Source organism: Trichomycterus rosablanca, chromosome 5 (genome assembly GCF_030014385.1).
Source record: "Trichomycterus rosablanca isolate fTriRos1 chromosome 5, fTriRos1.hap1, whole genome shotgun sequence".
In the NCBI taxonomy this organism is placed as follows: domain Eukaryota; kingdom Metazoa; phylum Chordata; class Actinopteri; order Siluriformes; family Trichomycteridae; genus Trichomycterus; species Trichomycterus rosablanca.
The window spans coordinates 18,465,028-18,487,111 of NC_085992.1; the positions used below are offsets into that span (position 1 = coordinate 18,465,028).

General features: G+C 39.5%; 1 protein-coding gene across 4 annotated transcripts in view; it reads right to left on the reverse strand.

Moving 5' to 3' along the window:
• Window positions 1-22,084, reverse strand: part of macrod2 (mono-ADP ribosylhydrolase 2) — a 1,284,034-nt gene that overhangs the window by 814,813 nt on the left and 447,137 nt on the right. For all 4 annotated transcript variants that reach the window (XM_062994956.1, XM_062994957.1, XM_062994958.1 and 1 more), the window contains exon 5: window positions 12,596-12,712. In XM_062994956.1, coding sequence (XP_062851026.1) covers window positions 12,596-12,712 — 117 coding nt within the window. The remainder of the gene's footprint in view (window positions 1-12,595; window positions 12,713-22,084) is intronic.

The window sequence follows — 22,084 nt, forward strand, 5'->3', positions numbered from 1 at the left end:
CTATGAATAGAAGGAAAGCTGATAGAGGCAATGTGGTTCTGTTTATAATCCTCAGGTTCTGGAATTCATGTGAATGATACTTTGACATGTTTCACCTACCTATAAGTAGGCCTTACCAAATTTAAAGTCGTGAAAATCAAGTGCCTCACATTTACTGGTTAATTTGCACTATGAGGCGGTCCTAGCAATCCTACGGCAATTCAGTTAGCAATCGCTTAGTCAAAATGTTGAAGTCTAAAGCAGCTAAAATTACTACTCGGGTAACTGAGTTTGGAAAACTCCCAACCAATTCTGTTGAGGCTTGTGGGAAGTGTCAAAACACGGACGAGAATTTCTCTGAATGTTCTAGGTTTACATTCAGCCGTTAAGGTAGGCTGTGCTGTGTAATGTAGCTTTTATTTATTCCATCATTCAGTTTATGAGTGTAATTTATTGACTACGGTGAAATGTGGCACTTTTCTTTGAAAAACAAACAAGGTCCAGGAAATTAAGCACATTTAGTAGCGTCCTGGAGGAGAGCTGTAGCCTAGTGGTTAAGGTACTATATCGGCAAGATTTTTGGGTGGCGCACCAGGTCAAGGGCAAGCCCGCAGAGACCCAAGTTAGAGTCTTATCTGTCACCCAGCACTAGTGAGGTGAACACATGTTCTTATGAATTGAGTAGGGTCCTGGAGGACAGCTGAAGCCTAGTGGTTAGGGTGCTGGATTAGTAATCAGAAGGTTGCTGGTTCAAGCCCCACCTCTGCCAGGTTGCCACTGTTGGGCCTTTGAGCAAGGCTCTTAACCCTCAATTGCTTAGATTGTATACTGTCACAACTGTAAGTGGCTTTGGATAAAAGCATCTTCTAAATGCCTCATGATAACGTGCCCTGCCATGCAGCAAACAGAGTTCAAGGTGGTAAACACGGGTGAGAACTTTCATTTTTGAGATCGCTGCTGAATGTTCTAGGTTTACATTCAACCGTTAAGGTAGGCTGTGCTGTGTATTGTAGTCTCCATTAATTCTATCATTCAATTAATGACCATGGTAAAATGTGCTAGTTCAAGCCCCACCTCTGCCAGGTTGCCACTGTTGGGCCCTTGAGCAAGGCCCTTAACCCTCAATTGCTTAGACAGTATACTGACCCAACTGTAAGTTGCACTGGATAAAAGCGTCTGCTAAATGCTGAAAGTGTAAATGTCGTAGGATAACGGGCCCTGCCGTGCTGCAAACAGAGTTCAAGATGGTAAATTGGCCTCCAAATTCGCCAGATCTCAAGCCAATCGTGCAGCTATGCCATGTGCTGGACCAACAAGTCTGATCCGTCTTGCTGATACCGTCTTGGTGCCAGATACAACAGGACTGCTTTAGAAACCTTGAGGAGTCCATGGCTCGTTGGGTAAAGGAAAACCGGCACAATATTAGGCAGGTGGTTTTAATGTTATGGTTAAGTTGATAATATTGTAGTCATGTGTTAAACCTGGACTATTCTAGCGTGCTGACACATAAATTAAAACATTTGTCTGAAAAAGTCCAGCACTGTCTATTAAAGCAACTAGAAAGAAACTACATTATTTGACTAAAAAAGGGGAGGAGGTGTAAAAACTATATAGCCTTAAATAATCTGGCTCAGTGCATCTGACTCAACCGTCAGAGTCTGAACGTCCAGACATGATGCTGCACCAGCTCAGTAGGAAGATAATTAGTCATTTTTTTTTAATAATCCAAGGCTGGGTCTTAGTAATGTGTGCCACATGTGACAGCCTCTTCCAGGGGCATCTCATTTGCTCCTGTGATTCACAAATTTAAAGAGGGGGAAAAAAAAGAAGAGAGCTCGCTTAAAACTAATAGCGGCCAATTTTCTTGTCTTGGAGAAAAAAAAAGAAAAATAAGGCATGGCGAGATGTCAGCTTTTATTGGCTTAATGTGAAACAAGCTCCAATTGGAAGGGGGAGAACTATCTGATTTTACATCATTACTTTCCAGCACTTTCCTCAGGCCAGCACCGGGTTCAGTCCCTGGGGAAAATCGGGCCTCTGTCTGAAACACAAGGAAGCATTTTATTCCAGTAGTTACTTTTTTTTGTTTGCATTCAAGGGGGAAAGTGAAATCATCTTGATCATTTTGACAGAAAGTGCTGGTGTAAATGCATGCTGCTTTTGAAGAATGGGGTTTTGATGAGCAGGAAGGGTCTCCGGAGTCATCCTGCACTGCCCCCTTGCTTTAAATGCATACTTAGATTTATTTTAATGAGACGTTTTAATCATTGCTACTCAAATATAAAGTTATTGAGAAGCAGGATAAAGGGCAAGGGCAGTGATTATCCTGTATTGATCATCAGGAACATAATTATGTTTGGACAGACCCCAGGATCATTAAATCATTAATAGATGAACACAGTACAATAGGTCTCGACTATAAAAGCTTCATCATCGAGACACGCCCTGTTCATTTTAAATGTGTAAATATCTGTATCTATTCTGATGGTCACTAGGTTGTCGAATTAAAAATAATAAAAATAAATAATGGAAAAAAAGAAAGATGAAAATATAGCTATAGCTTTGAAACTTCCTTTCACACCAAACTATAGTAACACCAGGACAATGCAAAACCACCTGCTGCACACATTACAAAGGCATGGCTGTGGAAGAAGAGAGTACGGGTACTGGACTGGCCTGCCTGCAGTCCTGACCTGTCCCCAATAGAGAATGTGTGGAGCATTTTGAAAGGAAACATAAGACAACGACGACCCCGTACTGTTGCACATCTTAAGACGTGTTTGCAGGAAGAATGAGACAAAATAAAAGCTGAAACACTAAATCACTTGGTATCCTCGGTGTGTGGTGAAAAGGAGTGGCAACATTACAAAGTGGTAAATGCTTTACCGTCCCAACTTTTTTTGGAATGTGTTGCAGGCCTGAAATGCAGGAATGGATGTTTATTGATAAATGGAATGAAGTTGAGCAGATAAAACATGAAATATTTCAGGTTCATCCTGTCTGCAATCAAATAAGTCAAAGTAAATCTAAGAAATGTTTTTTTTATTATTTGCTTTTTTCATGCCGTCCCAACTTTTTCTGATTTGTGGTTGTAGAAATACAGTTGTTTTTTTTGTAATTTTATTGCCTGTTAAACATTTTGACCAGAAAATGGCCAATCTGTACAGACCTGATCCCATTCAAAATCTTCCAGTCTGGCCAGATTAATTAACTAATAAATAAATAACTCAATTAATTCATTTATTGATTCAATTTTATGTATTCATAGATATATATATATGATCCGACATCATTCTGATGGTGTCATTTTCTGCTCTCCAATAAAGCTCCTGCCATTTTAACCTGCAACACACGCGATGGGTAAATGTTCCAACCAGCTTCCGGCGTAGTGATGAAGCGTCGCTCCTTACTCCTTTTTCTGGATTGAAATCTCACTTAAAATGGTGGAATATACTACGTAGTGCACCTCACTGGAACAGCTGGTGTGAATGAAACGCTTCACAGAATTGGCGCTAATGGGTGAAAGAACCGCTTTCTGAAACAATCAGACTTCTGATTGTAATTTTTAGTAAGAAATGCTTTTATTTATATTCATTTAGTTTGCAGCGTCACAAGATAGGAAACACCCTGAACAGGTCACCAGTGTATAACATGGCAAACACACACACACAACAATGAAGTCTTTCCAGTTGATACTGGCCAGACTGATTTTGCAAACCAGTACAAATGGTAAATTTTGTGGCCATTTTCCAAACCACATACTATGTACTACATAGTGTGACTACACCATAGAAAGTGTAAAAATAAGACAATTCATTTAGTACATTAGCGAGCAATCCGAGACACCTGCTTTGAATGACTTAAAGAAGATTACCTAGACTATAATCTCATCAAAACACAAATCTGGCCTGACGAGGTACGTTAGTAAACACAATGAAAGAACAGGCATCTAATTGCTACAAAGAACATTGCCAGGATGAGTTCAGCTCATGCAAGGCAAACGTAATCTGTCTATTACAGATGTCAACCAAACGTAAACACAAATGTTTGTTGGAAACAACCAGACAGCCATCACCTGATAAACACGTGCTTACTGTGCTTTATAAAGCTGGCATGTGTGTAACCTTCATTGTGAATTCTCAAGGCTTCTATTGTTGCATTATCATTACAAAGACGTGTCTCTCTGTCGTGTAAATAAAGTCAAATCATTTTGCATTTTGTTTAATGAGGAGAAAAAAAAACAGCATGCTGCAGGTTGCCCCATGTGGAATGTGATTTTATTTCATTTTTATTTTGTTTATGCATTTTCTCCCCTTTTTTCTCCTTTTTAGCGCATCCAATTGCCCGATTGCGTCATGCTTCCTCTCCACCAATGCTGATTCCTGCTCTGATTAAGGAGAATGAAGCTAACCCACGCCCCCTCCGACACATGGGCAGCATGCCGTATGCATCTCATCACCTAGACTTTGACGAGTGCAGTTCAGCTCAGCGTTGTGTACGGAGAGACACACCCTGAGAGCACTCTGTCATATCGGTGCAGACACCATCAATCAGCCAGCAGAGGTCGTAATTGCACCAGTCATGAGAGAGAGAGAGACCCCATCCGGCTTAGTCCTGCCCATATGTGAACAACAGGCCAATCGTTGTTCATGTGGCCGCTCAGCCTAGCCGGCAGGCAGAGCTGAGATTTGATACGATGTATTAGAGATCCCAGCTCTGGTTCCAGCATGTGATTTTAACACTATGTGCATGATTTAACTAACCTAACAAAAGATGTAATTAGAATGTTATTTGTGTGCAGTGTAAAATGCTCTTTTGGTCATTTTGTCCAGTTACTTGGCTCTTTTCAGGTGCCTTGCTGAAATCCACTGCTAACAGGAAAAAAAAACCATCAAATTCTCATGTCAAGATTTCTCAGAGAAGTCCGTTATAGCTGCACATACTTTTGGCAAGCGTGTTAAAAAATGAGTAGTGTGATATGATTTTTGCTGTCAGTGTCGCTTGAGTAATAAAAAATAATAAAAGATTGATAGATGGATAAAGTGATTGAAGGATGTGGCTGGATATGGACTGATTGCTAGATATTAACAGATAGATAGATGCCAGTTGATGGATGGAAATAAATGGATGGCTAGATTGACGGATGTGGTTAAATTCAAATGGCTGGATATTAAAAGATCAATGACAAGATAAATACATGAATGAATGATTTTATGATCTTGCTTTGTGCATAGACACACTGATGTGCTAAAACATGAAATAACATTCCTGCTGTTGCTTTAAGGTGGGAGTTTAAAACTTAATACTGGAAAATTACATTTTGCTTGTGAAACTAAATAACAGTGCTTAAGATTGCACGGTGGCTCATTAGGGGCTATTGTGTTTGGTGTGGAAAAGGGCACAGTGACACAGTTGCTCAAGATTCTTTCACACAGTCACGTGTTCTGACCAGGATGAAATGGTTAGTAAGAATTACAAGGTAAAAGGAAAGCAGAGTACCCAGACTCTCACATGGTGGGAAACAAAACTAATAGCAAGGATCGAAATCAGGGACCCAGCTGTTGTGGCGACTCTATACCATCATTTTCCATATTTCCATATAAGTTCACACTACACAACTTTCAGGGTGTTTAGATCACTGTACAGTTCACACTACACAACATGACCTCTTGTAACTGGGAGTCTTTTAAGTCGGTGTGTATTTCACACTACACAATTGATCGGCAATAGGGGGTCACACACTACACAATCTATCAACAGGAAGAATCTCAGACGAGTCTATCTGGTCTAACATGGATTGCTCTGTAGTGAGTTGGAGGTTAATAAATATTTTTTGCAATGAAACGTTGGTGTTATGTTTTGTAGAGAATGATAAGGTCAGAAATACTGTAAAACTTGTGTGTGCCAAAGTATTCTGATAAACTATATTATGCCCCTGTTCCACCTTTTTACAACTCCCCTGCATTTCTCCTTACACCGTATCTTGCGTTCTCTTGCTGTTCGACATAGCACTCATTGCCAGTTGGGTGATCAGATCCAGATATTTGACATGGTAGATATACTCGGATCGAGTCGATGAGTAGTTCTCACACATCAATTGAGAGCCGAGTTTTGATCACCGAGCAAACGCCGAGTTGCTCCAGAGCCGGCAAATCAGGAATGAATTCCTGAATCAGGAATCAGGGCAGAAATCGTGTAGTGTTAACTAGGCATAAGAGGCAATTGTGTTTGGGGTGGAAAAAAGCACAGTGACAGTGTTCTGACCAGGATGAAATGGTTAGTAAGAATTACAAGGTAAAAGGAAACCAAAGTACCCAGACTTTGACATAGTGGGAAACAAAACTGAAAGCAAGGATCGAAATCAGGGACCCAGTTGCTGTGGCGACTATCATTTCTCATATTGGTTTTTGCAACATCTCACAGGCAAAAGCAGGGATGACTAATGCTAAGTTCACACTACACGACTGTCAGGGTGTTCGGATCACTGTACAGTTCACACTACACAACTTGATCTCTTGTAATCGGGAGTCTTAAGTCGTTGTGGTTTTCACACTACAAGACTGATCGGCGATAGGGGGTCACACACTGCACAATCTCAGATGAGTCTGTCTGGTCTCCCAAACTATGTTTTGTCACAAAAACATGCAATAAGTGGTATGATGATTTGCCGTGTTCGGTAAGTGTGCTGATGTATTCTGATACATACAAACTATATTATGCCCCTGTTCCACACATTTACAACTCCTCCCCAGATTTCCCTTCTGTATCTTGCCTTTACAATAATTACAAGCTGATCACAACATTTTTCACACTACATGATTGAGTTGCCGACAGGTCCAGATATTTAGCATGCTAGATATTTTTCTTTAGTATACAACCAATCGAGTCATTGAATAGTTCACACATAGCAATCAAGAGCCAGTTTTTTTAAGTACCGAGTGAATGCCAATTTGCCTTTGAGCTGCTACATCTGCCGGCGACCTGTCGACGAGCTAAAATCAGGGCAAAAATCGTGCAGTGTGAACTAGGCATAAAATGTGAACATTTATTTCACACTAGCAAGCATCCACTCAGGAACAAAAATGCTTCCAGCAGCAACATTTCAACGACTATAGTTTACCAACAGTGAAAGCAATAACGGACGGAGGAGCAGAATGAAAACGTCTTTTCTTGGAAAGCCAGATGAAGCACCTTAGGGCTTAGGAGACCATCCTGGAAACTTGCTTCCATTGAGGTCGGGTAGTACAGACTAATGAAAGACATCATACAGAATCTGGCTTTCTCTATAAAAACCCTGATGATGCCTCACAGGCTGGATCGCCATGAGGATTCTGGCTAACGTTACATCTGATTCAATTGTGGAAGCTCGCAATATAAGATCAAAAGACGGCGGGTAAATTGGCGAGGGATTCTTATTTGGTCTGTGTTGCTGCCTTACACTGAAAGCTGCCAGCCGCAGAACCAGAAAGTCTGATTTATGTAACTGATAACTACATCTGAACCCAAAAGACCTCTGTTGCAGACTGATCAGCAAGGGAGGCAATTGGCTTCACAAATTGCACCAGAACAGCCAGTCCAACAGATCTGCATTTCAGATTTAGATGCTAGTTTCTGTCCAGTTAAAATCTAGGATCACATGTACAAAACAATCAGATTTACAACAAATGAGCAGGAACAACATACTGCTAATCTAATATGAAATACATCAGCCAATGATCTGCCCAGAAAGAGTCACATGGCATTGGATTGGAAGTGTATACCAGACTGTCCTTTGAGCCATTGAGCTTAGTGTTAACTGTTTTCAGTGCAGCTCTTCTCTATCTGTTTACAGTATGTACATGAATGCATGCACTAATGAAAAAACAAAAGGACTGACTGCCATTGGCAAAAGTATGTGGACACCTAATCTTGAGCTTTTTTTTTTATTTGATTAATATTATTCTATTTTTGCATTTGCCCTTTTTTACCCTGGATGTAATCATTTCCACCACTTGTACCCACCCTAACTAAAAGTCTAAGAGAGAGGCACATCCACCTCGTGCAGGCATCTTCAACCAGCCAGTGGAGGCTGCAGCAAGACATCTCCTCCACCTCTCCCCATCAGGCATGGCTGAGCACACTAAGATACAAACCTAAGAGCTTGAGATCTCAGTTGTGGTGGGTGAGCGGGTTAGACCACTGCACCACCTGAGCATCCAATCATGAGCTTTGGCATCCCTTTGCAGGAGCCTGACCTTCATAAGGCCATGTGGCTATAACAGTCTTGATTCTTTTGGAGCCTTAAGCAAGATTTGTGCCCATTCATTGGCTTTCAATCAGTGTACCAGTTAGTCCCAAGGATGTTCAGAGGGGTTGGTGAAGGATCTAAGCTTTCGACTAAAGTTTCTCTATAATGAACTCATCAAACTATATTTTTATAGACCAGGCCAAAACACCTGAATTTAATATTAAGACATACAGCACTGAATAAAAAAAAATACTGGAAAAATATTAATGTAGATTTATATATAGCAATTTCAACTCATTTCAACTGCTTTATTTTAGCCAGGATGATGCCAGGTCTAGTTCTTATTTATTTATTAGGATATTTATCAGTTCACAAGCTTCAATGTCAAACACAGCCATGGACAATTTTGTATCTCCAATTCACCTAACTTGCATGTCTCTAGACTGTGGGAGGAAACTGGAGCTCCCAGAGGAAACCCACACAGACACGAGGAGAACATGCAGCCAGGACTGGTTCAACTGGGAAAAATTTGGTGCAAGGCAGGAACACCCCAGACAGGACAGAAATCCATGAAAGAGCAGTAGCCACCTAAGTATAGCTATTCATGTATGTGTAGACATCCAGCTTACCAATAGCACAGCTTAGATTCAAACCATGATCCCAGTGGTGAAGAGCTAGCATAATAGACCACTGGGCCACCCAAACGCTACAGCAAAACTGAATAATAACCAAACAAACTACGTTAAACACAAACTACATTTTAACTCACATAAAATTAGTTTAAATGTATGATGGTAGACCTAGGCCATCAAAAACCAACAAGGCCATGCAGTGACACCAAAACCATTTGAACAGTCATATCTACAACACACCAGAAGTCAGGTTCAAAGGTCAATGAACTGAAAAAAAATTGTGTATATTATTCTACCTCATGGAAAAGCAAACGCATATTAGAATTATAGACCATACCACAAAGCTTCAGGTGGAGATTGAATGAAATGTATTGACGTGAAGGGTCCTGCAATATGTTGAATCAGTGAAAAAAAAAATATATATATAAGAGGGAGTATGATTTGACTGCAGGTATGAGCTAATGGTAAGTGGCATACACAGTATATTTTATTTTCGATTGATTTTAAGAGCTTTGCAAAGTAAAAGGAAACACACACATTAAATACACATATTACAAACAATATTATGTAAGATTCCCCTCCCAAAATTGTGGCTTGTGGCAATGTTAATAAACCATCATTACTTTTATTTATACACAATCTATGCTCACATGGACATTTTACAACCAAAGAACATACTGTAAGTACAACAAAAGACATTACAGCAATACTGATCAAGTACAGTCTGAACCCTCTCTTTAACAGAGATCTAAATAAAGAAAAAGAGAGGAGGCATCACCGATAGAATTGGGAAGAGTATTTGTATGTACTTAACCTACTGAGAGGGTTTTAACAGGGTGGCCAAATAAAAAAAACATTACAGCAGTCTAACCGCAACATCACTAGTGCATGCACAAGTGGTTCTACCTCTCTGCCATGCTGAGTGATAATCGAAGACAAGCAATATTACAAAAAAAAATGTATCCAGTGATGGATCCGGATACTGATGTTAGTTTTTAGTTTGTTTAGATTTTGCTTTTCTCTTTTCTTTTAATTTTATTGAAAGTCCAATATTAATAATAATAATAAGAATTTTTTTTAAATAATATTTTTTATAATAATAATAAAAAAACAAAAATTATAATAATAATATATTATTATTATTATTTTTTAATAATAATACTAACAATAGTTTTTATAATAATAATAATACTAAAAAAAATACTAAATTATATAATAATACCAAAAAAAACAATGATAAAAATTATAGAATAATAATAATAATAATAATACTAACAATAATTTTTATTATAATACTAACAAAAAATAATAATAATAAAATAATTATATAATAATATTAATAATAATAATAATACTAACAATAATAATAATAATACTAAAAATAATTTAATGATAAAAAATAATAATAATACCAATAACTTTAATAATAATAATAATTTTAATAATAATATAATAATAATAATACTAACAATAATTTATAATAACTGATAAATTATAATAATAATGCCAACAATAATTTCTATTAATAATAATAAATAACAACAACAACAACAATAATGTTTATTCTGACCATCCAAAGTGTCACAAAATCAAGAGCTACAAAAACCCCCATCAGACTATATAGTGTAGAAGGAGGTATTATAGATCATACATATAAGCATCCACTTCTGTTGAGTGTGCAGTTGAACAGTCACAGACTTACTTTACTAGCTGAGTGTTTATCGATGCACTTACTGTGTCAAGTACATGTCAGATAAAGATCTGGAATTCAGAATCTAACTGAAGTACACACTGCATGATAAATAAAGGTATAGTGGTCTAGTCGTCTAGTCTATCAACTACTGATAGTTCAACTGTTTGCCCAAGCCAAGAGGATTGTTACTTTTACAGAGGTCAGTGGTGTTTATATATATTTAAAAAAAAAAAAAAAAAAAAAAAACACTGTTTCATCTAAATGTTTTGTTGTGTGGGCGAAATGACTTGTGTAACACGATTCAAACTTCTTCCCCATAAAATAATGGTATTTGCATGATTCACAAAGCATATAGCTTACATGCAGATTTTTCTCTCGAGATGTCATAGCAGCAGGCATTTGAAAAGTAAAAAAAAGAGAGAAAACCTACAAAACAGCGTTCATACAGCACAACCATCAGACAGCATTCAACTCCAATATATTTTTTTCAATTTAATGGTTTTATTTTTTTTTTTAAAGCTTTTTTGTAGCCTTTTGGTGAAGGCAACTGGGTTAGAGAGGTCTGACATTGCTGACATTGACCTTCGTTGTCTTTGTTGTGTCTTTTTTTAAATTAATGTTAAAAAATAATAATTAAAAAAAAACTGAATTACAAAAAAATACACAAAAATAAAATAAACAAACATGACCCTGGGTTTGAGAAAAAAAAATCTGAATAATTCCAAAAAAAAAAAGAAAAAAAAAAAGTGTATAAATATGTACAAATTGCCATACCAGCATGGACTGACTAGTTAGTCTTTTACATAGTTAACATCAGAATGCAACCCAACATCCAGAAGCTCAGCAGCTCTTCAAATGCCACACCACATAAAGCACCAGACGTGCCCAGACATAACGCCACAGACTCCAAACACCAAAACCAACCAGTCCACAACCAGAATTCTTAACTTCAGCCTAGAGCTCAATCGCCAAGTACAAATTAATGAGCAAAACCGCTATGAGTTAACATAGTCAAGATAATAGACAACTAGTCAGAAAATGCTGATGAAACATGGAAGCAGGACATTCTGTAAAAACCTACACTATATGGTCAAAAGTATGTGGACACCTGGTCATGAGTTTGTTGTAAAACCCATTCCAAACTCATTGTGTTTTAAGTATTGAGAAAGGTGTTCAACTGGGTTGATGTCAGGGCAATGTGCAGGCCACTGAAGTTCCTCCAGACTTTTACTAATGCTAAAACAGGAACAAGACTTAACCAGAATTCAATTTTATTTTATCATCAATAGTTTTATCCTGGTCTGGGTTACAGCAGGTCACACTGGGGAACACTGGGAGCAGGGCAGGAATACCCACCCTTAGACAAAGCCAATCATGTATGTGAGACACTTGGCCAGTCAATTATAGTATTTCTTTCAACTATTAGCAATGGCTGAGGCTGAAAAATCCATACTCAATAATCAGCAGGGGTGTCCACATGCTTATGGCCAAATATCATCACAAATGTGCATTACAACACACTTTGCTTGATTTGGGGAAAAAAAAACAGGCTTACGAAAAATCCAACAACTGTGCTATATTGCACTCCACTTCCATTATTACCTGATGTGACAATCTTCATCACTCACGCACACCATCAGGAAGGCTATTAGCCAATAAACTAAATCTTGGATGAAAGATCAATCAAAATCACGAGCTAATAGATGCATTAATGTCTTTGTTTGAGTACAGATGGCTCATTCAGCCAATCCCACAGCAGCAAGTCATCATCATAATAATCTTTCTAATACAACTCCATTCATCTCCACGCACCCTGGCTGAAATGTATCACACTGCTGAGGAAGAAAAAAATCTGATTCAGATGTTACAGGCTTGAGGAGTCATTAGTTCAGCGTATGATGAACTCTTTCTGCTTAATTGGCTGCAATCATCTCAATATGAACGGCGGCAGCAGAACAAAGTGACACGGCACATAGGATTAAGAAAGCATTACCGTTAAGCTGGGCCACGGCACAACGTGGTGGTCTTTCCTGGAGTAAATAAGGTTGACAGAAGGGTACTTACACTTGGCAGGCAGGTAATAGCCGCAGGTGATCTTGGCTTTGCCTGTCTCACAGCCGTTTAGAGAGTAGCACTCGTCATACAGGAAATGGCCTGCTCCTCTGTGTATGCAACCATCCACTGAGAAGAAAAAAAATACAGTAGAGACTTAGAAACGCAAGTAAATGTTTGTGCAAATGAGGATGTCCAGTTCTAAGTCAGTGTGGTTTTGTGATGGTGACCATTTCTGCAACTTTTTCTGTTGCCATATAAGTGAAACATGACCAAAAGTACTTAGACACTCTTTTTAAGTATCAAGTCCATGTCTTTTAGCCACACTCATTGCTAGCAGGTTGTTGGATATCAGTAATATAAACAGTGGTAGCGTAGTGGGTAGAGCTTTGGGTTATCAACCGGAAGATAGGCGGTTCAAATCCAGGCTCTGCTCTGCAGCCACTGTTGGGTCCTTGAGCAAGGTCCTTAACCCTGTCTGCTCCAGGGGCGCCGTACGATGGCTGACCCTGCGCTCTGATCTCAGCTTCCGAACAAGCTGGGGATATGCGAAAAAAGAATTTAATTGAACTGTACAACTGTATATGTATATATGACAAATAAAGGATATCTTCTTAAAGCAGGAGTCACCAACCTTTTTGAAACCGAGAGCTACTTCAAGGGTACGGAGTAATCCGAAAGGCTGCCTGAATAACAAAGTTGAATGGTTCACTTTTTTTGGCACTTTGTTTATGCATTTTCTCCCCTTTTTCTACCAACTTTTAGCACGTCCAATTGCCCGATTGCGTCATGCTTCCTCTCCACTAATGCTGATCCCCACTCTGATTGAGGAGAACAAAGCTAACCCACGCCCACTTCAACACATGGGCAGCAGCCGTATGCATTTTTTCACCTGCTAATGCGGACCAGCCCCGTGTGTGTTTGTGTTTATTGCCATTCCAGCTCAATTAGGCTACGTACATGGCATTAGAGGTGGGTTCAAAACCAAGTTTAAGTTAAATGAAAATTGCTGTTCTATATTTGGCTTTTAATCTTTATGTGATTCAAGACATTCAGGATTTTTTGTGGGTTATTGTGTTCGAAGAGGTCCTTCATATTAGTGTCTTTGTAAAATATTTTTCTGGTATCGTTGATGGCTTGGCACTCTGTCAGGATATGTTTTATTGATAATTGTGATCCACAATACTGGAAGCTTGGTGCATCTTCCCCAAGAGAAGGTATCTGTGCGTCAAGGCTGAATGTCCTATACGGCATCTCGTTAATACCGTTTGGTCATGTCTTTTTACTGGATATTGGGTAGGGGGTCCTGTCGAGTCGTACCAGCCCTGTGTACAGAGAGACGCACCCCGATCAACCCACTCCTTCCCCGCCCCTGTGCAGGTACCATCAATCAGCCAGCAGAGATTGCAGTTGTACCAGCTACGAGGAGACCCTATACGGCTTACTACTACCCCACCCCTATCTGAACAACAGGCCAATTGTTGTTCATGTGATCGCTCAGCCAAGCCGGATGGCAGAGCTGAGATTCGATACGATGTATTTGAGATCCCAGCTTGTGTGCTAGTGTGTGTTTTAGCGCTGCGTCATCTGAGCGGCCATAGTTCACCTTTATTGATATTATTATTAATAATAATAATTATTATTCATATATGTGTTACATAAGACCAGCACAGAGCTCTGACCTCAGCCTTAATAGACAGCTTTAGGATGAATTGAAATGTTGACTGTGAGCCTTCTCATCTACGATCAGTGCCCAACAAAAATGGGCAGAAATTCCCACACCCTGGTTTGCATATCGGCTCTGCTACAGGTCGGCTGGGCGGCATCTAGCGAGCACAATTGGCAGTGCCTGCAGCAGACACAAATTGGCCACCGTGTCTGCTAGGTGGGGAAAATGGCTGGACTAAGTGGTTGGGGTCTTCAAACGCTGTGCAAGGACCCTGGTTAGCCTCCTGTGCGAATCCACAGAAGCACAGGCATAAAAGAAGGGGTCCGCAAGGTGTGCACACATGTCGGAGGGGGCATGAGCAGCAAATAAACCCTCCTCAAACGCAATCAGGGATCCACAGCAGGGGAAGACAAATTGACTACGTTAAATCTTGAGAAAAAGGGAGAAAATGCATATGCATATTATATATATAGCAATTTCCACAAACACAAGAATGGATTGTCTTATAGACGGGATTGTGGGGGACAGGGTAAGCTATAGTAATGTTTATTGTCCAACAACCATTTGGCTATACAGTGCCAGTATGTGAGTGAGTGAGTGACCTAGAAGCCAGGTCTATAAATACTATGCATTTAAAAAGGAAAGGAAATCCAACAAATGAAGCTCTCACTTTTGAGATTACGCCTCTATTGCAAAGTGCTGTAGGTAATATCCACTAAAACTAGACCTGATCACAGTGCTGAAGGCAATTATAGAAACAGACATGACAGTAGATGACGCCTATATCTCAGATCCCTCTAGAGAACTCTGGCTTCAGAAGAGAAAGGATTCAGCAAAACCACCTCCTCCACTTTCTTCATCTTTTCTTCCTCCCCCTCCTCTTGCTTATTCACACTAAGTTTAGATCTTCAAAGCTTCCTGTTAATTTATGTATCTGCACACTTACTCTGTTCTTTTTAAAATGTGCCCATGCAAAGTTTCACTTTCTGTCATGATGTAACCACTACATCTTTTACTAGCTATGAGGTTTCAATTTCACAAAGTTACCAGACAATTAGACACTGCTTGAAGTAGGGTTGCTATTTTAGACAAAATTAATTGAGACTTTTTGAAAATGCACACACAATTCCAAAAAGATGGGGCAGTTGAGATAGGTACAAATTTGATGGCTGAAACACAGGGACAGAGGCATGTTTTCCTTTATTCACCATTCTGTAATTGATTAGAAGGATTTCCATTGCAACTCATTCAAAACGCAGCTGCTTGCCTGGTTTTTAACCAACCTAAACACTGCCACATCACCCAACTGCTGCGTTCTCTTCACTGGCTTCCTGTAGCTACATGCATTCAGTTTAAAACACTGATGCTCGCCTACAAAGCCAACAACGGACCAGCCACAAGCTACCTTGAGGGTCTAATAAAATCCTGCTCTGTATCACGCAACCTCGCTCGACTTGATCCTCCACCCAGAACTTAAGGAAGACAAGCGTAAGACTCTTCTCTGTACTTGCACCCAAATGGTGGAGTAAGCTTTCATTGTTAGTCCGAACATCTGAGTCTCTCGCTGCTTTCAAAAGAAGAATAAAAACCTTCATCACCTCTTTACTAAGCACTTAAGCTGACGTGTACTTACTAACGCTTTTATTTATTTTTTGCTTACAACAGGGTTTCAGCAGATGTGTGTTCTTGGACTGTTGTCTATGTTTGCTATGTCTACTATGAAAGCACTTCTGTAAGACACTCTGGATAAGAGTGTCTGCTAAATGCAGATAATGTAAATGTAAGTCCATTGTTGTATGTGTAAAGTGACTATTCTTCCCCCCACTTCAGCTGCTGTACGGTATGCAATCTACGTTGTATATGATGCATCATAGTATACAATGTTTTAAATAGGGGCCAAATGTGGACTGCAGGCAGGCCAGTTTAGCACCTGGACTTTCCTTACTACAAAGCCCTACTGTTGTAACACGTGCAGACTACAGCTTGGCATCGTCTTGATGAAACAAGTAGGCACAACCCTAAAAAGACAAAGTTGTCTAGATAGAAGAATATGTTGCTTTAAAATGCATATTTACAGTACGTCAGCTTTACCAGAATTGACAACTGACAGGCATTCAATTTTAAGCCTTGACTTTTTTAAAATGATGTACTGTAAATGACCTCAAATGAGGATTTATTGTCTATTTACATTTTTGTGCCAGTATCACTAAAGAATGCTCAAAGCATTATTAATTGTAATAACTCCTGACTGGATGAAATTCAAACTTTATATAAGCCAATATATGGTTGTGTCCTGATTTGTCACACAAGTGTATTAAATAGTAAGTCTAATCAGCTCACTATGAAAAGCACAGAGGATGCAGTTCAGCTTGAGCAAGCTGAATGTGTTTAAAACAAAAACAGATAAGGTATCAGTTAATCTTGTCGTACAAGTTATTAGTAGTAAGATAAAAACCCCAGACTGCACTGTAGCATTAGGAGAAATCCGTCCAGGAGGTAACAATGAATAACAATGCAGGGTAACATCACCTTGCCTCCGTCTGGCAGGCGTTACAGGAGCTTTCGCTCTCGTACCAGCAGACTCAGGAAGAGCTTTTTTTCTCAGGCCATTACCCCACTAAATTCTAGCGCACCAATGTAAAAATATCACCGCACTTTGTACCACATTGAACTCTGTACTTTTGACAAATGTATCATCTCACCTGTATATACCATCATTTAGCAAATTTGCACATGGCACTATTGCACTACTTACACCAGCACAACAATAATGTATATACTGTATATATCTGCTATACTTATATACTTCACTTTATTTATTCTCATTCATTACCTATTCATGTAGCCACTTTAGTCACCTTCCATTACTCTGTAAACACATATTAGTCTTTACACTGTACAATCATCATTATCTGTTTAATATCAACATCATCTGTTTAATATTCTTATATGTCTCCTCACTTCATTTATCTGGTCACTTCTGCACTTTAACCGCAATATATGTAAATAGTCTCTATCCTGCACTTCTGGTTAGATGCTACTGCATTTCGTTGGCTTTGTACTTGTTTACTCTGCACAATGACAATAAAGTTGAATCTAATCTAATCTAATTTTGGTTTCCAAAACTATGGGATCTTTGAATTGGGGAAAAAAACAGTAAATAGTCATTTAAAAAAAGTCACAGTACAGATCATTGATGCAAAGCAATATTGCACCGGAATCATAACAGTCCATTCCCCCGGATAAAAAGCTTAATGAATGTTACCAATTGTGCATTGCTGTAATTAAAAAGAAGCCACCATTCAAGGAGTGTGAATAAAAGTGAATGGGCATCTACAGGCTGACAGCACTATCAGATGGTCTCAAATACTAAGAAGAAGAAGATGGGTCAGAGCACAGGGTCAGCCATCGTAGAGAATTAAGGGCCTTGCTCAAGGACCCAACAGTGGCTGCATAGCAGAGCCTGGATTTGAACCGCCAATCTTCCGGTTGATAGCCCAAAACTCTACCCACTAGGCTACCACTGTCCTGGGAAATTGCAATGGCTGGGAATCAAACCTACATCAACTGCTTGGAAGGCAGCTATGCTCACCACCAATGCATTCAATCATTCCACCAACGCATTCAAGGTAGACTGAATGAGAATAACATTTTGTTACTTCATTGAACAATGAATAGGCAAATGTGCATAAACCACATTAGATTGTGGTTTGATAGTGCTTAAAGGTCTGTATAGATTTACAAAGATATAAAGACGATACCAGCTGAACAAGAGTCAGTGACGTCTAATGTGCTGAAACAGAGCAAGATTCTGATGGCTCTCGACAAAAAATGAGAGTCAGTGACAGTATAAATAAGTAATCAGTCCTCTTGACAGGATGACTATTTAACTACGAGTCCTTGATCTACAGTAAATGTATGCATATACACTCAAGAGTGTGTGCCTATTTATATCTATCACTTTCAGTCACTGGTCATCAGCTCACCACATAGCTATTAACTCATCGAGCTATTGATTAAGCAATCGAACCACTGTTCTTCCATCAATTAACAATGATTGATTATGGCAACCAAATCTGGCTTCCAGCTGGAGCCCGCTGATGAGGAACTTAAATAATTACAGTGTATCACAAAAGTGAGTACACCCCTCACATTTCTGCAGATATTTAAGTATATCTTTTCATGGGACAACACTGACAAAATGACACTTTGACACAATGAAAAGTAGTCTGTGTGCAGCTTATATAACAGTGTAAATTTATTCTTCCCTCAAAATAACTCAATATACAGCCATTAATGTCTAAACCACTGGCAACAAAAGTGAGTACACCCCTTAGTGAAAGTTCCTGAAGTGTCAATATTTTGTGTGGCCACCATTATTTCCCAGAACTGCCTTAACTCTCCTGGGCATGGAGTTTACCAGAGCTTCACAGGTTGCCACTGGAATGCTTTTCCACTCCTCCATGACGACATCACGGAGCTGGCGGATATTCGAGACTTTGCGCTCCTCCACCTTCCGCTTGAGGATGCCCCAAAGATGTTCTATTGGGTTTAGGTCTGGAGACATGCTTGGCCAGTCCATCACCTTTACCCTCAGCCTCTTCAATAAAGCAGTGGTCGTCTTAGAGGTGTGTTTGGGGTCATTATCATGCTGGAACACTGCCCTGCGACCCAGTTTCCGGAGGGAGGGGATCATGCTCTGCTCAGTATTTCACAGTACATATTGGAGTTCATGTGTCCTTCAATGAAATGTAACTCCCCAACACCTGCTGCACTCATGCAGCCCCAGACCATGGCATTCCCACCACCATGCTTGACTGTAGGCATGACACACTTATCTTTGTACTCCTCACCTGATTGCCGCCACACATGCTTGAGACCATCTGAACCAAACAAATTAATCTTGGTCTCATCAGACCATAGGACATGGTTCCAGTAATCCATGTCCTTTGTTGACATGTCTTCAGCAAACTGTTTGCGGGCTTTCTTGTGTAGAGACTTCAGAAGAGGCTTCCTTCTGGGGTGACAGCCATGCAGACCAATTTAATGTAGTGTGCGGCGTATGGTCTGAGCACTGACAGGCTGACCCCCCACCTTTTCAATCTCTGCAGCAATGCTGACAGCACTCCTGCGCCTATCTTTCAAAGACAGCAGTTGGATGTGATGCTGAGCACGTGCACTCAGCTTCTTTGGACGACCAACGCGAGGTCTGTTCTGAGTGGACCCTGCTCTTTTAAAACGCTGGATGATCTTGGCCACTGTGCTGCAGCTCAGTTTCAGGGTGTTGGCAATCTTCTTGTAGCCTTGGCCATCTTCATGTAGCGCAACAATTCGTCTTTTAAGATCCTCAGAGAGTTCTTTGCCATGAGGTGCCATGTTGGAACTTTCAGTGACCAGTATGAGAGAGTGTGAGCGCTGTACTACTAAATTGAACACACCTGCTCCCTATGCACACCTGAGACCTAGTAACACTAACAAATCACATGACATTTTGGAGGGAAAATGACAAGCAGTGCTCAATTTGGACATTTAGGGGTGTAGTCTCTTAGGGGTGTACTCACTTTTGTTGCCGGTGGTTTAGACATTAATGGCTGTATATTGAGTTATTTTGAGGGAAGAATAAATTTACACTGTTATATAAGCTGCACACAGACTACTTTTCATTGTGTCAAAGTGTCATTTTGTCAGTGTTGTCCCATGAAAAGATATACTTAAATATCTGCAGAAATGTGAGGGGTGTACTCACTTTTGTGATACACTGTATGTTGTCAGACACTATTTTGTGGTTTTGATTTCGTTCCAGCCCAGTGGATGTTAAAATAAACGATGGGATACAGAATGTTTGCCCTAATTCAAATCTTGGGAATCGAGCATTTTTAGTCAAACACAATCAAACCACTCATTTCACATCAGTTCCTGCCAAAATATTTATTGTAAATTCTCACTTAGAGTCTTCAGTAGATTCTCAGCTTGTACATGCTCATCTGTATCCAGCTGTCACTTGCTTTCAGTCATAGAGGTATTTAAAAAACTAGAGATGATCATAAGCACATTTATTTGTGTTAAAATATTTGATTTTTTTTTATGCATTGCTTGATGTGAGAGGAGTCCAAAAGATGTTAGGCAAATTTGCAAACCCTTAAATAAACTAATTTTAATTAATGACTACAAGGCCATTTCAGGTAATGCTGTCTTATACACTGATCAGCTATAACATTAAAACCACCTCCTTGTTTCTACAGTCACTGTCCATTTTATCAGCTCCACTTACCATATAGGAGCACTTTGTAGCTCTACAATTACTGACTGTAGTCCATCTGTTTCTCTGCATACTTTGTTAGTCCTCTTTTATGCTGTTCCTCAATGGTCAGGACCACAACAGAGCAGGTATTATTTAGGTGGTGGATGATTCTCAGCACTGCAGTGACAATGACATGGTGGTGGTGTGTTAGTGTGTGTTGTGCTGGTGTGAGTGGATCAGACACAGCAGCGCTGCTGGAGTTTTTAAATACCATGTCCGCTCACTGTCCACTCTATTAGACACTCCTACCTAGTTGGTCTAGGTCTAAACCTTGTAGATGTAAAGTCAGAGACGATCGCTCATCTATTGCTGCTGTTTGAGTTGGTCATCTTCTAGACCTTCATCAGTGGTCACAGGACACTGCCTACAGGGCGCTTCTGGCTGGATATTTTTGGTTGGTGGACTATTCTCAGTCCAGCAGTGACAGTGAGGTGTTTAAAAACTCCATCAGCGATGCTATGTCTTATCCACTCATACCAGCACAACACACACTAACACACCATCATCATGTCAGTGTCACTGCAGTGCTGAGAATGATCCACCACCTAAATAATACCTACTCTGTAGTGGTCCTGGGAGAGTCCTGACCATTGAAGAACATCATGAAAGGGGTCTGACAAAGCATGCAGAGAAACAGATGGACTACAGTCAGTAATTGCAGAACTACAAAGTGTTTCTATATGGTAAATAAAGCTGATAAAATGGACAGGGAGTGTAGAAACAAGGAGGTGGTTTTAATGTTATGGTTGGTTGATGTATATTTTAATCTATAAAATATCACCAGTTGCTAAAATATTTACTGTGCTTAAGCTCTACCAGACCTGTAATGCAGTTATTATGGTTTCTGCCCATTTATAGCCTTTTTTCCTCACACAGAGCGCAGTTCAATAGGTTTCTGGTCGAAAAACTAATGTTGTAATGTTGCTATCAATTAGTTTCCATTATCTTCTTATTTGCCTTAACAAGCTTAACATTACCATGGGTTTAGAGGACAGTGCTGAAAAGTCCAGACAGCCCATTGTTTTCTTTTATATATCAATTATATTCACACATGCAGTTAAATATAAATAAAAAAGGGAAATCTTTTGTCTTACACTATGGTCAGAAGTCTTGTCAAGTCAAGTCAAATTAAAGTCAAATGTATTTGTATATCACTTTTTACAATAAACATTGTCTCAAAGCAACTTCACAGAATCCAGGACCAACAGACCAAAAACCCCTGTCGAGCAAGCCGAGGGCAACAGTGGCAAGAAAAAAAAACCTTAACCCTTTGATGTACAAGCTAAGCAAACCCCTTCTAATGCACAACATGGGTCAAAAATGACCGATATTCATCCATTCAAGAATATTTTCATATGCACATTTGTCAGTTATTCATGTATTTGCTGTCTTAGCTAATAAAAGCTATCTATACTACTGTAGAATATGTAAACAGCTAGCAAGCAAATACAGTAGTATTGGACATATTCAAGATTCAAGAGCCTAATCTTTGGTTGTCTTTCAAAAGATCAGTAAATATGTTTTTGACTAC